At 57.8% G+C, this 16,332-nt stretch overlaps 2 protein-coding genes across 2 annotated transcripts in view; one reads left to right on the top strand and one right to left on the bottom strand.

Moving 5' to 3' along the window:
• SLC6A8 (solute carrier family 6 (neurotransmitter transporter), member 8) overlaps nt 1–6,047 on the top strand; it is a 7,057-nt gene extending 1,010 nt beyond the window's left edge. Inside the window, exons 2-12 of the mRNA XM_005886148.2 lie at nt 321–570; nt 1,060–1,192; nt 2,176–2,310; nt 2,394–2,497; nt 2,589–2,713; nt 3,270–3,382; nt 3,468–3,605; nt 3,684–3,786; nt 3,876–3,976; nt 4,052–4,222; nt 4,567–6,047. Of these exons, the coding sequence (XP_005886210.1) occupies nt 321–570; nt 1,060–1,192; nt 2,176–2,310; nt 2,394–2,497; nt 2,589–2,713; nt 3,270–3,382; nt 3,468–3,605; nt 3,684–3,786; nt 3,876–3,976; nt 4,052–4,222; nt 4,567–4,707 (1,514 nt within the window). The 3' untranslated portion in view covers nt 4,708–6,047. The remainder of the gene's footprint in view (nt 1–320; nt 571–1,059; nt 1,193–2,175; nt 2,311–2,393; nt 2,498–2,588; nt 2,714–3,269; nt 3,383–3,467; nt 3,606–3,683; nt 3,787–3,875; nt 3,977–4,051; nt 4,223–4,566) is intronic.
• Nucleotides 6,048–10,639: 4,592 nt separating this feature from the next.
• Nucleotides 10,640–16,332, bottom strand: part of BCAP31 (B-cell receptor-associated protein 31) — a 24,336-nt gene continuing 18,643 nt past the window's right edge. Inside the window, exons 5-8 of the mRNA XM_005886146.2 lie at nt 13,910–14,042; nt 12,917–13,034; nt 12,059–12,159; nt 10,640–11,012 (exon numbers count right to left, since the gene is read on the bottom strand). Coding sequence (XP_005886208.1) covers nt 10,974–11,012; nt 12,059–12,159; nt 12,917–13,034; nt 13,910–14,042 — 391 coding nt within the window. The 3' untranslated portion in view covers nt 10,640–10,973. The remainder of the gene's footprint in view (nt 11,013–12,058; nt 12,160–12,916; nt 13,035–13,909; nt 14,043–16,332) is intronic.

The following is a 16,332-nucleotide window of genomic DNA, read 5'->3' as shown; positions in this document are numbered from 1 at the left end:
GGAGATAGTGAGGCCCAAGAGAAGAGGCAGGTGTGTGAGGCTAGGCAATCAATAGGACTTAATGCTCAGATGGGGCAGGAGCGGAGGTCTGGGGAGGATGCAGGTGAGGCCAGGAGCAGGGGCTTTGGGGCCAGGGACAGACTGGGGAGTTAGCCCAGCACTGGGACTCTTACGCAAGGGATAGTCCACGGGGCTCTGTCTGGAGCACGACAGAGAAAGACGTAATGGGATGGAAGGTGGGGAGGGGGTGGACGGTGGATGCAGGGAGCAGGATGTTATGGGGTGGTGGGAAGCCTGCACAGAAACTGCCCTCCTCCTAGGCCTGGGCTACGCCTCCATGGTGATCGTCTTCTATTGCAACACCTACTACATCATGGTGCTGGCCTGGGGCTTCTACTACCTGGTGAAGTCCTTCACCACCACGCTGCCCTGGGCCACGTGCGGCCATACCTGGAACACTCCCGACTGTGTGGAGATCTTCCACCACGAAGACTGTGCCAATGCCAGCCTGGCCAACCTCACATGTGACCAGCTTGCTGACCGCCGGTCCCCTGTCATCGAGTTCTGGGAGTAAGTCAGGTGCCTCTGGACCAGGCCCAGCCCGGGCCTCTCTCTGGGCTCCGCACGCCGAGTCTGCGTGGGTTGGGTGGGACCCAGTCCCGGGGGGATTCCCGGCAGGAGTCACTCCTGGGCCCTGCCTGCCCCCGGGGGACCCCCAGGCCAGTCCCTGGGGGAGCCGGGAGGGATGGGCCTGGTTTTTTCAGCACCGTTTCTCACTCCGGGTGCTGTCACTCCGCGGTGCCTGACCAGGGGAAGGGGAACGACCGCCCTGTGTGCTAGGGTAGCCACGAGCCCCCCCACCGCTGTCCAGGGGCTCCCGGGCTCCAGGCACACACACTGCGTGGCCTCCAGGTGACAGGCTTGGGCCCGGGCCTCGCCCGGGTGCTCAGGAGGGACCAGCTGGACACCGGGGCTGCAGGAGCGGGAGCACCAGCCCTGGGACAGCTCCCAGTGGCTCTGCCCTCTGCTCACACGCCCTCGTGGGCCCTCCCTCCCCAGGAACAAAGTCTTGCGGATCTCCAGGGGACTGGAGGTGCCAGGTGCCCTCAACTGGGAGGTGACCTTGTGTCTGCTGGCCTGCTGGGTGCTGGTCTACTTCTGTGTCTGGAAGGGGGTCAAGTCAACAGGAAAGGTACAGCTGGAGGCGGGCAGGGCTGGGGGTGATGGCAGGGCTGGGGGGCAGCACTGCCTAGGGGGGGGGTCCTCTGCCAGGAACCACTGTTGCAACAGGTGACGGGGCCAGGGCCTAGGCCTGAGGAGGGGGCAGGTACTTCAAGCCAGGCCACGTGATCCCCACCCCATGGCTGGGTAGTCCTCCCTACCCTCCAAATCCAGGTCTAGCAGCCTTCTCCCTTGAGGGGGAGAAGCCCAGGCAGCAGCTGCCCTTCCCCTGTGTTGGGCATCCCCGGCCCCTCCCTCCTTCCTCGTTCCTCTCCATTCCTCACTCAACACCTGAGTCTGTTTGGACAGTCTGGGTGGACCTGCTGTATGGCTCTCTTGCCTGCCTGTCTGGCCCAGGGTCGAGTCTAGACACATGCCTTCCCCAGAAGCTCGCTGTCAGGTTCGGGAGACAAATGTGTGAACAGGCGCATAATAAGACAGTGTGCCGAGGGCTGTGGGACATGGCCAGGTCCCTGGAGGGCTGGCTCGTTCCCCAGCAGGGTCTGAAGAGCAGCCGCTTCCCGAGCTGGCGGTCCCACTTGGATGGAAGGCAGAGGCTTTTGCCGTCCGTCTCACTCTTGCCCGTCTCTGGCTGGCCCACTTCTAATCCCAGCTCCCGAGGACCCCGCCTCTCTGCAGAGGATGACCTGGACCTGCCTCCAGGCTGCTGTCCCACTCTCTGCCCGGGGAGGGCCCTGCCTCTCCCCTCCCTCTGCAGCCGACCTGCGCTTGCCATGGGGCTGCTAACGCCCAGCCAAGCACCTGGCTTCCTTTGGAAGGAGCCATGGCTCTGGGGAGTCTAAGGGGGGGCTGCTGGCTGGCTCGTTCCTTACCTCTGAACACACTGTCCAGTGGTGGGGGACCGTGGCCTGCCCTGCTCAGGCTGCTCAGGCCGGGGGCCTCTAAGGGGGAGGTGGGTGCTGCCGGGCCCCTCTGAACAGCATGGCCCCCCAGATCGTGTACTTCACCGCTACGTTCCCCTACGTGGTCCTCGTGGTGCTGCTGGTACGTGGAGTGCTGTTGCCTGGCGCCTTGGATGGCATCATCTACTATCTCAAGCCTGACTGGTCGAAGCTGGGGTCCCCTCAGGTGAGGCAGAGGTAGTGGGAGGGAGACCAGGGGGCCAGCCCAACAGGGCCCCTCACACCTACTCTACCCTGGCCCGTGTCTAGGTATGGATAGATGCTGGGACCCAGATTTTCTTCTCTTATGCCATTGGCCTAGGGGCCCTCACAGCCCTCGGCAGCTACAATCGTTTCAACAACAACTGCTACAAGTAAGGACCTCTGCCCCGCTCCCCTGCCCTGCCTGCCCATGGGCAGCAAGCAGGCAGCCTAACCAGCTCCTGTGGTCCCCTGTGTCCCCAGGGACGCCATCATCCTTGCACTCATCAACAGCGGGACCAGCTTCTTCGCTGGCTTCGTGGTCTTCTCCATCCTGGGCTTCATGGCTGCAGAGCAGGGCGTGCACATCTCCAAGGTGGCAGAGTCAGGTAAAGAGCCTGGGCCCCAGCCTGGCCTCTGGAACAGAGGCTGCTGTCCTAACATACCTACCGTGTGCATGAACGCACATACAAATCTACATTCTGAGAAAATTAAAAAATCAACTCAACGTTGTCACATTGCTCTAGGCCAGAGGCAGGCCTGGATGAGCAATTGCAAGGCACAGCTGTTCCAGCCAGCTTAGTGGGCCTGGCCACCTGGAGCTTTGAGCTCCAGGCCATCCATCCCCGGGGGCCTCTGGGTATGCTCTCATATTTGCCAATGTTGCAGAGGGGAAGGAAGGCCTTTCCAAGGTCAAAGGTAACCAGAAGCCCAAACCAGATACCCTCCTCCTATAGGCGGTCTGCCAAGGGCCCGCAGGAGCCTTCCAGCCCCTGGGTGGCACACCCACAGCAGGCTCAAGCCGTTCAGCAGTGCCTTGCCATGAAGGGAAAGGCCTTTGGCCAGGGGCCCTGGTGTTTGCAGTCCTGGTACCATGAAGCAGGGGTGGGGGACAGGAAGTGGGCATAGCCACAGGTATTCACATCCTGCCTCTTTCCCTCTTAGGGCCTGGCCTGGCCTTCATCGCTTACCCCCGGGCCGTCACGCTGATGCCCGTGGCCCCGCTCTGGGCTGCCCTGTTCTTCTTCATGCTGCTGCTGCTGGGCCTTGACAGCCAGGTTTGCAGGGGGGACAGGATAGAGGGGGTGGGAGGGGAGGGGCTGGCAGGTGGGCAAGGGCCATGGCCTGAGCACCTGGCCACAGTTTGTAGGTGTAGAAGGCTTCATCACAGGCCTGCTGGACCTCCTCCCGCCCTCCTACTACTTCCGTTTCCAAAGGGAGATCTCTGTGGCCCTCTGCTGCGCTCTCTGCTTTGTCATCGACCTCTCCATGGTGACTGATGTGAGTGGGGCAGGGTAAGGGCTGCCTCTGGCCCCTGGCTGCCATCTGCCACCTGCCCTGACCTGGCTCTATCCCTAGGGCGGGATGTACGTCTTCCAGCTGTTTGACTACTACTCGGCCAGTGGCATGACCCTGCTCTGGCAGGCCTTCTGGGAGTGCGTGGTGGTCGCCTGGGTATACGGTAGGTCTGGGCTGAGGGGCAAGAGGGGCTGTGGCATGGAGCAGGCGTGGTGGGTCTACAGTTCTAGCCGTCCCTTCACCCCACCCCAGGAGCTGACCGCTTCATGGATGACGTGGCCTGCATGATTGGGTACCGGCCTTGCCCCTGGATGAAATGGTGCTGGTCCTTCTTCACCCCACTGGTCTGCATGGTAAGGGCCAGGAAGGCTGGACTGGATGGGACAGGGCACCTCGGGCCACTGGCTAATTGCAGATTCTCTCCACAGGGCATCTTTATCTTCAATGCTGTGTACTTCAAGCCACTGGTCTACAACAACACCTACGTGTACCCATGGTGGGGCGAGGCCATGGGTTGGGGCCTGGCGCTCTCCTCCATGCTGTGTGTGCCCCTCCACGTGCTGGGCCGCCTCCTCACGGCCAAGGGGACCATGGCTGAGGTCAGTTCTTCAACAATGCCCCTCCCTTCTGTTTTAGTCAAAGCCTTACCTCCAGATTGTCTGTACCCCCGACCCCCAGGATGGGTCACTGTACCAGAAGCCTCTGGGCCAGCTGGACAAAAGGGACACTGGCTATCAGGGTCGTGGCAAGGGGAGGCAGCCTGTCCCTAGCTTCCGTTCTCAGCCACATAACCCTGTCTCCCTGGTGCAGGGAGTAGTGCCTGGTCGGTGTCTCGGGAGGAGCAGCCGTGGGCCGAGTTGGTGGCAGGTGGTGGTGGTGGAAAGAGGCCAAGGACAAGCAGGTGCCCCTCCCCAGGGGCTCACGATGTCCCTTTCTCCTGCAGCGCTGGCAGCACCTGACGCAGCCTGTCTGGGGCCTCCACCACTTGGAGTACAGAGCTCAGGACTTGGAGGTCAGGGGCCTGACCACCCTGACCCCAGTGGCTGAGAGCAGCAAGGTGGTGGTGGTAGAGAGCGTCATGTGACAGGGCCGGCTCCCAGTGCCAGCTCTCCCTCTTGTAGCCATAGCAGCCCCTGCTTTAGCGCCTCCAACCCCTCCAGGGGGCTTGCCTTTCCCTGACACTTCTGGGGTCTGCCTGGGGGGGAGGGGAGGAAGCACCATGAGTGCTTGTAACTAAAATAACTTTTTCCATTTTTAATAAAATGCCAAAAATACCACAACCCACCAAAAATAGATGCCTCCCCCCACCAACCAAGCTGGTGCCCACGCTGCTTCCCAGGCCCTGCTGCCTGCCCTCCCCCTAGTGCCTGCTGCCTGTCCAGGCTCTGCCCAACACACCCGTGGGTGGCTCCTCACTCCAGAGGCAGCAGTGGCAGCTTAGGGAACAGAACGGGAAAGGGGAGGGAGGAGAGAGAGGGACAGCGGAACCACAGTGAGTATTTCAACTGGGCTAGACCCCTCTCCCATCCCTAATCTAGAAGCTTAGAGAGCCAGCCAGCAATGGGACCTTCTGGTTCCTGCGCCAATTGCCACCAATATCAATTGTGTGAGCTTGTGTATGAGTGCATGTGTGCGTGAGTATGTAGGGCACATATAGATCTCTATCTCTTAGCAAAGGGGAAAACCAGGTGTACACTGTGCCTGTGGGCAAATGAGGCTTGTATTTTGCACATTTTATAAAAACTTGAGGAGAGAGATTTCTGCTTGTATATTTCTAAAGAGAAAACAGCCCCGAGGTCCCTCTCCTTGCCACTCCCTGTCCTTTCAGCCCCTCCTTAATTCCTCTGCCCCAGCCAAGGAGTGTGAATTTATAGATCTAATTTTCATAGGCAAAACAAGAGCTTCAAGCTGTGCGAGTCTGTCGTGTGGGTATGCATGTGCGGTCCCCGGCCCCAGGCTGAGGTGGAAAAGTGCACAGTAGGGGCCTCGAGGGTGTCCCGCTACCCCTCTGCCCACAAGTCGTGGGGGTGAGTAGGTGTGGTGTTCTGTCCCAGGAATCTGGGGCTGCTCACCTGGCATGCTCAAGCTTACCCACCACACCCTGCCCCCAGGGCTGGGCTGGGCAGACTGCAGGGATCTGAGGTGGGCACCAGCCAGGGAAGGGATCCAGGCTTGGCTCCCGCCTGCGAGCTTAAAGCTGATGCACTTTTCACGTCTCAAGTCTTCCACGTAGCAGCTTTACTTAACCCACGTCTGTGTCATATCTAATCCCGGGACAGCCGAGTGGACCCTAGAAAGACTTCCCCCACACCCTGACATCAGCTGGAGGGGAGGGACTAGGCGAGGGCGGGGGGCCAGCGGGGACATTCTTACTGTGCTAAAAGCCACTGCAAACATAGCAATAAAAACATGTCATTTTCCAAAGCTGGCTCCTGTTCTGCTTGTCTGGGCGTTGGGGGTGGGACTGGAGGTACAGGGGAGGCCTCCCCACCTCGAGCTGTTTCCTTGGGCAAGTATTTGTTCTGGGGGTCTCCATACCCGACAGTGTTCCAGGAACTGGGACTAGAGCAGGAAAGGAAGCTGACAGAAAGTCTTTCCCCCAAGGAGCTGACACACTTGGGGAGAAAGGATAATAGTATGCGACAGACGCACACACCAAGCAGGGCAAGTGGGTGTGAGGTCACGGGCAGTGGGTGGGAAGTCACGGGTGTAGATTTTCCAAAGGTTGCCCAAATGCCACACTGAACACATGACTCTCCAAGATGCAGGCGGCAAGGGGCAGGCAAGGTGGAGAGGTGAAGTTACAGCAGAGCCGGGGGAAGGTGGAGATCACTGGACCAGGACACCAGCAGTGGAGGGAAGAAGTGTGGATCAGAGATCAGTTTGAAAGGCGGGAAACAGGGCTTGTGGACCACCAGGATGCAGGGTTGAGAGGAGTCAAGAAGGCCTCAAGAAATTGAGCGTGAGCACCGTGAAGGGTGGCATTGCCAGGCCCTGTGCCAGGGAGATGAGGTTTGAAAGGGATGGTGGTGTCATCTGACTAGAGACCTCTATGACGGCGGTTGGACAAGAAGCCTGGAGCTCTGGAAAGTCTGAACTGAAGAGAGAACTTAGGAAGTTCTCAGCACATAAAGACAGCCCGGAAAGCCCTGAGCCTGGATGAGCTCAACCAGGGCGGCCAGGAGTGGGTGCAGAGGGAGAGGCGGCCCGAGCACTGAGCCCTGGGGCCCTGGGACACCCAGAGGTGGCAGAGGAGGGGCTGGTCAGTGGGTGGGATGGACCCCAAGAGTACAGACCTGATCCTGGAACATGTCTGAGGAACCCCCCCCCCCCCATTGGGGTCAGGAAAGAGAGTGCTCGGCTGTCAGATGCTGCTAATGGTCAAGGGAGCGAGGGCATGCCCGACCGGCATGGCTCAGGTGGTTGAGCATTGCCTATGAATCAGGCGGTCAGGGTTTGATCCCCACTGTGGAGTATACAGGAGGCAGCTGATCAATGATTCTCTCTCATCATTGATGTTTCTATCTCTCCCTCTCCCTTCCTCTCTGAAATCAGTAAAAATATATTTTTTTAAAAAGGGAGCGAGGGCCTGAGAAAGTTGGCTGCGTTTGATGACAAGCTCATGGAGACCTGGACAAGAGAAGTTTGGGTTGGGGGTGTGCAAAAGCCTGATTGAAGTGGGATTAAGAAAGAAGGGCTGGAGCCTTAGCCGGTTTGGCTCAGTGGACAGAGTGTCGGCCCACAGACAGAAGGATCCTGGGTTCCATTCCGGTCAAGGGCATATACCCAAGTTACCAGCTCGATTGCAGCCCTGGTCATGTGGCTCTCTCACGCTGATGTTTCTGTCTCTCCCCCTCCCTTCCACTCTCTTTAAAAATCAGTGGAATGTTTCTATCTCTCCCTCTCCCTTCCTCTCTGAAATCAGTAAAAATATATTTTTTTAAAAAGGGAGCGAGGGCCTGAGAAAGTTGGCTGCGTTTGATGACAAGCTCATGGAGACCTGGACAAGAGAAGTTTGGGTTGGGGGTGTGCAAAAGCCTGATTGAAGTGGGATTAAGAAAGAAGGGCTGGAGCCTTAGCCGGTTTGGCTCAGTGGACAGAGTGTCGGCCCACAGACAGAAGGATCCTGGGTTCCATTCCGGTCAAGGGCATATACCCAAGTTACCAGCTCGATTGCAGCCCTGGTCATGTGGCTCTCTCACGCTGATGTTTCTGTCTCTCCCCCTCCCTTCCACTCTCTTTAAAAATCAGTGGAAAAATATCCTCGGATGAGGATTAACAAAAAAAAGAAAGAAGGGCTGGAAACAACCCAAGTGTCCATTAACAGAAGAATACATGAACAAAATGTGGTCTATTCATACGGTGGAATATTATTCAGCCTATAAAAGGAAAATCTGACACACACTACAACATGGATGAACTTGAGGACATTATGCTAAATGGAAGGAGTCAGACACAAAAAAGGCAAACACTGTATGATTCCATGCTAGGCGGCCGCCAGAGGAGTTAGATTCAGAGAGACAGAGAGTGGGCTGCTTGGTGCCAGCGGCTGGAGGAGGAGGATGGGGGTGAGTGCTTAATGGAGCAGTTTCAGTTTTGCAAGATGAAAAGTTCTGGGAATGGATGGCAGTGACACACAATGACATCCTTGACGCCAATGAAGTGTAATCTTAATGATTAAAATTGAAGTTTTAGGTTACATATATTTTAGCACAACTTAAAAGAAGGGTGGGAAAGAACTGGAGACAATGGCTCCATTCAGGTCCTTGTGGGCAGGACCTCAAGCACGAGAGGCTTCAGCCTTAGGTGAGAGCCGGGCGCTCTATCCAGTGCCACAGGAGGGAGGGCAGGATAAGGCATGGGCGCTGGGGGTGGGGGGCAGGCGATGTCAGGACCAGCCCAGTCATCAACTGAGGCAGGCCTGGGGTGAAAGTCAAGGTTTAGGAGCCTGGTGCTCACTCTGGATGTTAGCCTGGCCCCTCAGAGAAAAGAGACAGTTTGTTCCTCTCTGGGCTCTTTATATAGCAAGGCATTGTCCCCTTAGTAAGGAGGGCCTTTAGCCCCAACTGTACAGCCAGGGAGGGCTCTGGCCTGTGATGCTACCGTCAGCCATGCTCTGACGGTCACCAAGATCCTGGACAGGGGGCAGGTCCTCAGAGCTTGGGAAGGCCTTTCTACAGCCTGTGCTGGCGCAGAGGAGACGCCTCCCCAACAGGCCAGCTCCTGTAGAACGCCTGACAACCTGCTCTTCAGACTCAACCCCTGCCCCACCCTTCTCTTAAAGCTTCTCACGATGCAACCCCTCAGCTCTCATCATGCCCGCAACTTCCAGAACCCTGTGTGCTGGCACCTCCAACATGTCCAGCCTGGCTCCTGGGGTGATGAGGCGCCTCACACCAGGCCCTGGCCCCTGGCAATTCCTCCCCACCAGCTGGACAGAGCCTGGTATCATCGCCCTCAGGCCCACTCCATTCCCACTCCACCCCAGCCTCACACCAACTCCTTACCCTCTCCACTCCCTAACAGGGATGCCATGCCTTGGCTCAGATCTTTGTCACCTCTTGCCAAATGGCCTCCAAGCCACCTGCCACACCACCACCAAAGACTCAGAAAACACTGACATCACCAAAAGAGAACCTGACAGAGGGTGGGCTGCCTGGCTGGGGCCAGGAGAGCTGTGGGCAGGCACCATTTACTCAGGAAGCTGCCCTCTGAGGTAGGAACTTGCGACACAGGGACAGGAAATCTAAGCGAAAGACAAGGAGGAAGTGGATCAGCCAGGGGGCCAGCCAGGTGGGGATGCTGGGGACAATTCTGCTAAGAGGAAGGCTGCTGGAGGAAAATAACTCAGGAGCAGCCAGAGGGGCTGGATACCGCAGCTGGAGACTAGGTGGGTGCCTCGCCTTCCACCTCTAAGAGTCTGTGACCCCCAGCTACACAGACTCCTCTGCTTTGCCCAGCCCAGGGCCTGATGCCAAGGGGGCTCAGAGGCCGCTCGGGGCTGGCCAGGAAAGAACCCAAAGCCACACTGGTTGGACTCTGGCCTCTACAAGTTTGAAGGGTGAGTTCAGAAGACCATGGTCGTCAGGGAACACTTCCTGGAAAAGCAGGACAAGCCTTTGGCCTTGGCATAGCAACCAGAGGGTGTCACCTGGGGGCCCCTCCCAGCAGGCACCACCCAGGGAGAAGTGGGAAGAGACAGACACTGGAAAAGGGAGCCACCAGCCCAGGCCTGGCCGGGGCAGGAGGGGAGCACAAGGCTGGTTATCAGTATCACCATCTTCAGGGAACGCCCCCAATTCCAAAAGAATACACCCACCCCACTTGCTCCCCAGGTCCCTTGCCCAGTCCTGCCCTCGCCCTCAGGCTGACCCTAAATACTAGGCCCTGCTCCATGGAGGCTACCTACAGAAGCCAGCCTAGGGGGGTGCTGAGGGGCAGCAGGCTGGAGGAGAAAGCTCTCCAAGCAGACTGGCACACCTGCCATGTTCTCGGAGCTGCACCCGACCAATCCAGAGCCCCTCCCCTCCACCTAGCTCTGCCCTGGGCCAGTCATAGGTCACTGCCAAGGGCGAGACTCCTCTCCCAGCCGGCATTACTCAGAGGTCATCTTGCAAACCTTGGGAGGGCGGGGAGGGCAGGGAGTGACTAGTGGCACTCTGCCACGTTCTGTCTGTCCTAAATGTGATGAACAGGACTCAGAGGCAGGCGAGTCTGCCACCGGGAGGACCCACCAGTTTACCGAGTCTAGCTCCCCTGGGCCCAGTGGCCAACCCCCAGGGAGACCAATAGGACAGACACATCCCAAGTGGCCATAAAGTGGAGCCTGGCCTGGGGAGCAGAGAGCAAGCATGAGCCTGGACCTAGCCTGGGGTGGGGAGCCTTTAAGGATTAGAGCTTTTAAGTTGAAAGAAAAGTACCTGGAAGGGCAAAGACTGGGGGTCTCTGTCTGAGCTATCACTCCAGGGTAGGGGAGAAAGAGGCCTCCTCGCAGCCTGTTACACAGATACACAACGGACACTTCATAACAACCTTTATTGCCAAAAGAAACTACTCTGCCTGCTCCATCTGCCTGGCAGGACCAGAGAAAAGGGGCCTTGGAACCCCGAACATGAACGAGCAACACAAAAAGGGGCTCAACCCAGCAGGAAGCAAACCCCACTGCAAGGGTTCCAGGTGCCCGCCTTTTCATCTTGAGCAGGTGAAAATCCAGGCCCCAGTGGAGTGCTGGGAGAACAAGAAACTGTAAGCAGTGTGAGGGGCAGGAAGTGCAAATACCGAAGAAGGCCTGGCCCTCAGGAAGCAGCAAACATGGGCCAGGCCACGGCCACAGGTGGACAGGAGGTGCCCTCACTCCTCCTTCTTGTCCGTGGGACCATCTATCTTCATCTAAAAAGGGACAAAAATAAAAAAGCACTGGAGTGGCACACTCCTCCCCTTCGTCCTCTAGCCCCTCCACCCCAGAAGCCAGGTATGGCACCCCTTTTCCCCAAATGACAGGTATCCAGGTGACCAAAGTCCCCACCCTCAGCAGTACCCAAAAGCTTGCAAGGATGGGAGTAGCCTCATTCTAGTGAAGAGGCTCAACCGTAACACCAGCTGACCCCAAACCAACACCTCCTCTTGGGCCCCACCCCGCCCCTGCCCCTATGCCCACAGCTCAGCTTCCAGGCCTTTCTGAGTCCCTTCCAAGTTCCTGGTCAGGCTCTTCCCAACTCTACACACCTTTTAGAGTTCATGCCTGCAAGTCTGCCCTACACTGAGGCTATTGGCCCCATCTGGGGGCTAGGCCCTCCCTCTTCGACCACTGTGGTGCCCAAACTTGGGTTGCCAAGCACCGAGGCAAGCTGTCAGAACTTAGGAGTGTTTACCTGGCCCTCATGCCCGATTTCCAGGCCATCTGAGCTTCCAGATGCAGCTACTCTGAGGGCTCAGACCAGGCCTGGAAGCACAGGTGATGGCAGTGACTAGCACCTGCTGGGCTGGGGAAAGCCTACAATGCCCCAGCTTTTTGCCCCTACATCACCCTGCAACCCCTACAGAGAAAAGGCCAGCAGCCAGTCCTGGAGTTCCCTGTATGCCTGTTACGTGATGAGGCCCCTTCAGTGGTCTGAACTGGAGTGGACACCAGGCCAGGAATGGGGATCACACAGGGCAAGAGCTCCTCTCAAGGACACTGATGCTGGGCATGACGCCAACCCCACAGCCAAGACCACCTTAGTAAGTGGCTGCCATCTGCTAGACCACACTCCTCCTGCCCAAGAAAGGGTTCTGGCTGCTGGGCCCAGATTCAGCAGCAACGGAGAAAGGGGGAGCGAGAGAGAGGGAGCAGCCCCTACTGCCAGGGGCTCTTGAAGGGCCTGCAGCAGGAGAGCAGCGGCCTCCCCCGTGCAGAGGGGCCTCCCTTCCAACAGAGCAGGACAGGGCATGCTGACCTGTATCTTCCTGTGCTCCTCCAACAGGCGGTCATACTCCTTGGTCAGGCCCTCGGACTGCTTCCGCATGGCCAGAGCCTCGTTTTCAGCTTTCTCTAGTTCTAAGTAATAAAAAGATGGGGATTAGTGAGAAAACCCTGCTTGTGTTGACATCAAATACAGACCCTGAATCTGTCCCAGTGAGGTCTAGGAGACCACTCTTCTCAAGAAAGCTCCTCTGCGGGCTGCCCTGAGAGCCCCCCAAATGGGGAAGTTGGCCAACTAAGCTGGGGGAAGTGGGAAAATACCGAGGACCACCAGCCCCTTTAATGAAGATACCCGGAGTGGCTTCTGGCAGGGGTGATTTCAGGAAGTCTGAAGGCATGGGACAAACATTCTGAGAATATTGGGAGTGACAGCAAAAGGCAGGGAGCAGAAGCCCAGCCTGGAAGCTGAGGACAGGAGAGGAATGTTGGAGAGGCCTTCAGGAAGGGAGCATCTGGGAACTTGCTGTGGGGTTTGGGGGAACATCTCAACCAGCTCTCATTTAGCCTCCTGAGTTCTTTCCTTCCTTACCCGCGAGACCCTGGTGACAACAATGCCCGTACACCATGCCTGGCACTGGGCGAGATGCTCTGGAATTAGTTTTCAGGCCTCTGGGACTCCCAAGGCCCTGCTCAGCGGGCTGCCGTGTGCACCGCTAGAGCACTGAGCCCCACAGGCTGTCTGAGCTGGATGATAAGGGTGTCACTTGTTTGTTTACACCCAGCTCCCGAGCCCGCGTGTTTGTTATTAATACTTTGGCACAAGAGCAGTAGCAGCCACCAGCGGAGGCTCCAGACTTCTGGGGACCAGGGGACACCTGAGGACAATGCTCACTTTGCTTGTTGGTGGCCAGTTCATCCTTCAGCTTCTTCAGCTCAGCCTGCAAGTCACTGTTCGCTAACTCCAACTTCGCCTCCTTGGCATCCAACTTGACTCCACCACCAGCAGCTTCCTAGGAAGAGTGCCAAGGGCCTGGTTACTTGGGAGAGAGGGAGGGAGAGGGGTAGAGAGAGGGAGGCGGCGGGGAGGGGGGGGGGAGGAAGGGAGGCACTCCAGCACCGTCCTCCCCACTGAGCTGTGATTCCTCAAGCTGCCTGGGCACTTGCCCCTTCGGAAATGTCAGCACGGAACTGGGCCACTGCTTGTTCCTAGCCATCAGGAAAGGCCAGAGCCAGCAGGGCCACCTGTTGCAGCTCACAGGGCACACACCCTGCCCACCCTGGCCCCCGGCCCTGCCTCCTTTCTCAGCAGCTCCTCAGAGCTCACCAGTCCATCCAATGAGTCAACCTGCTGTCATCTGGGGATGGCTGCCAGTCACTCCCAAGTGACCAATGCTCCTCCTTCCTCCCCGCCAGGCTCCACAGCTCACACTGGCCAAGGAGCCCCAAACTCAACCCTACCGGTCCAACTCTATCCTGCCCCGGAATCCAAGCCCATCAGCCTCCTTCCCAGCTTGGCTCACACCTCACCTCTTCTCACAGACCTTCTAGGATTGGCTACACCCCATCCCTGCCTCATCCCCAGCTGATAGCAATGCTCTTCTGTGTTAACTTGCCCACCGGTCACAGCACAGGGCTCAGCTCATTAGGGAGCCAGTTTTACCAGGAAAGAGTCTGGCCTGAATGTAGCAGGTAGAAGTGAAAGAGCAGCAAGAGCACCCCCTCTCGCTCCCAGCCCCCTAGTCTCCTCCTGTACATGCCCCCACTGAGAACTGCCCCTATGCCCCTCCACCCAATTCCTCGGCTTTCCCAATAACCAGTGTCACTGATAGGCTCACAGTGGCCCATCAAGAATGTCACATGATGGGGTCAGGCAGGCAGAACTCACCTTCAGCTTCTCATTCTCTTCCATATACTTCTTGGCCGCCTCACTAGCACTCTCTGCCTGCTTTTTAAAGGCTTCATTGGAGGCCAGCAGCGTGGCCTGCTGAGAGATGAGGGTCACCAGGCGTCTAAGCAGGCTGTGAATGTTTACAAAAAGGAAGAAGTGAGCAAAAGAAAGGGGAAAATGGCTGACATGAATTTCTCTTGGTTGCTCCCGCCCCATGCCTGCCTCCAGCCTAGACCTGCTCTCTTGGATTGCCAGGGCAGCCAAGCGAGACGCTGCAGGCCTGGATCTAGCAACATGAGGGAAAAGGTGGACCAGGAGCTGTCCTCTGTGCCAGAATGATTAACACTGCCCCCAAATGGCAGGCACAGGAAACAGGAGCCTGACAGGACACCCAAGTCGGGTGAGCTATAGCCTAAGGGCCTGGAACCTAGCACTTTCCGGGTCAGGACCTAGAGGTGCCAGAGAAGCCAGAACAGTGCTATTTTCCTCAATGCAAGGTCAGGTTCGCCCTAAACAAGCAGTTAGTGCCTGGGGGCGCTTCCAAAAAGCCAGCCAAATCCTTACACCTACCATGTAAGGTAGGGGAGATCATCGCCCCCATTTCACAGGGGAGAAACTGAGGCTCAACAGGTTAAGGCAACTGGTCAAGGTCAAGAGCCCGAAGTGGGTGTGGCTAGAATCCCCACTCCTGTCTGTCTGACCCCAAGGCCTGAGCTAGGAACGACTATACGTTTTAAATTTCCAAGGACCCACTCCCAGGCCAACTGAGAGAATTGGAAATGGCTCTTTTTCTCCCCACCCCCATCCCAAACATGTTCTACAGGCAGCTGCTAGAACACATCTGTTAGATAATATTGCCACACTGAGGGCCTCTGTGGCTAGGAGAACAGAAACGAAGAATCAGGGCCAGCCAAGCCATGAGAGGCAAACAGGCAGCAGTTGGGGGCACACGCTGCTCCATTTCCTGAAGTCACCCTCAAATGGTCAAAACTGAGGGGTGCAGATAGACAACTCTCCCCATACACCTGGGGCAGGGACCCAAGCCAGCCATAGCTTGGAGGAAGACATGTATGTGCAGGAGCCCTGGGAAAGTGGGAAAGTCTGCTTTGTCCAGGCCCATTCCCAGGCCCGCCAGCTGGCCTTCATGGGGTTCTCATGGACACCTGCTACTCAGGCAGCCCGAGGGAACAGCAAGTAAACAAGGCAAGCTCTCGCTGACAAGACACCCAGGACTGAGGGCCCAGAAACCGGCACTTCCCAGATTAGGACCTAGAGCCTGGGCCATCAGAAGCCCTGTCAAAAACAAGGACTTAAAGGGGAGCAGGCTCCAGGGGACCTGAGATGCCCACCTTGCTTCCTGGGTTGGGCACAGGTTCTAGGGGCCCATGGCAGTACTGGGAGAGCCAGGCCGCTGGTTCCTGGCAGGAGGGGAGAGTTTCCAGTGACATGTGCTCTCTAAAATTAGCAGCCGGGACCTCGTGGCCCAGGGCTCAGGTTTCCCTGTCTCAGCCCCTGCCTGCCCACCAGCCTGCCCCCCACTGGGCTGAAGCCCTGGAGGTGGAGGGAGCTCCCGGGTACCCCAGAAGCCAGAGAGAAGAGACGTACCTGACTCAGAGGAAGTGGAAGTCAACTGGAGGGGCCCAGAAAGAAAGGCAAGTCTGACTAAGCCCCAACCTCCCAGCACAGAGCCCTTAGGCCAATCCCTAGCTGGAGCAGGGAGGGGGGGAGGGCATGTGTGCCACCTGGTGGACCCAGCAAGCAAAGCTGGAGAGGCAAGCCCAAGGGTGACACTTCTCCCTAACCGCCCCACCAACAATGCTGGGCAGGCAGCTGACTCGGGCAGGACTCCAACGGTGCTGTGCGAGGTTGGGCCCAGGGTGGTGGTGGCGGCAGCAATGACAGCAGCAGCACAGCAGGGACCCATCTCTCCTCGGTACCCTCCCAGCCCATCCCCAGCTATGGAGCACCAGGGTTGCCAAAAGAAGCCTGGGAAAATGCAGAACCCAGCACAAGAGCCATCCAGGGTCCTCTTGAGGCCTCAGCCTGCTCGCCCCACCCCCCACGTCAGCTTGCAGCTCTTAGGGTCTCCCTCTCAGTGCAGGGCAGGCACCCCCTAGCCCCGTGTGTTTCATGCCATGTTTTGTGTCATCCACGTCCTCTCCCTCCCTTCCTGTTAGACCTGTTTCTTCAACCCGGCCCAGAAAGATTCTGGGCAATTCTTCCCTCCATGAACCTCACTCCTAACCATTCTCCCTCCTGCCAACCCAAGCCACTCCCCCTCCTCCTACTCCCTCTATTCCTAAACCTATGCCAATCTAGGCCACAGCCTGGCCAAGCCACTAGCAGGCCCACCAGTGCCATAACCACCCAATCCAAGGAGCACCCTGGAATCCTTGGCGGGGGGGGGGGGGGGGGGTTCT

Source organism: Myotis brandtii, unplaced genomic scaffold (genome assembly GCF_000412655.1).
Source record: "Myotis brandtii unplaced genomic scaffold, ASM41265v1 scaffold959, whole genome shotgun sequence".
In the NCBI taxonomy this organism is placed as follows: Eukaryota; Metazoa; Chordata; class Mammalia; order Chiroptera; family Vespertilionidae; genus Myotis; species Myotis brandtii.
The sequence above is the reverse complement of the archived record's forward strand: the minus strand, read 5'-3'. Positions and strand labels throughout refer to the sequence as shown.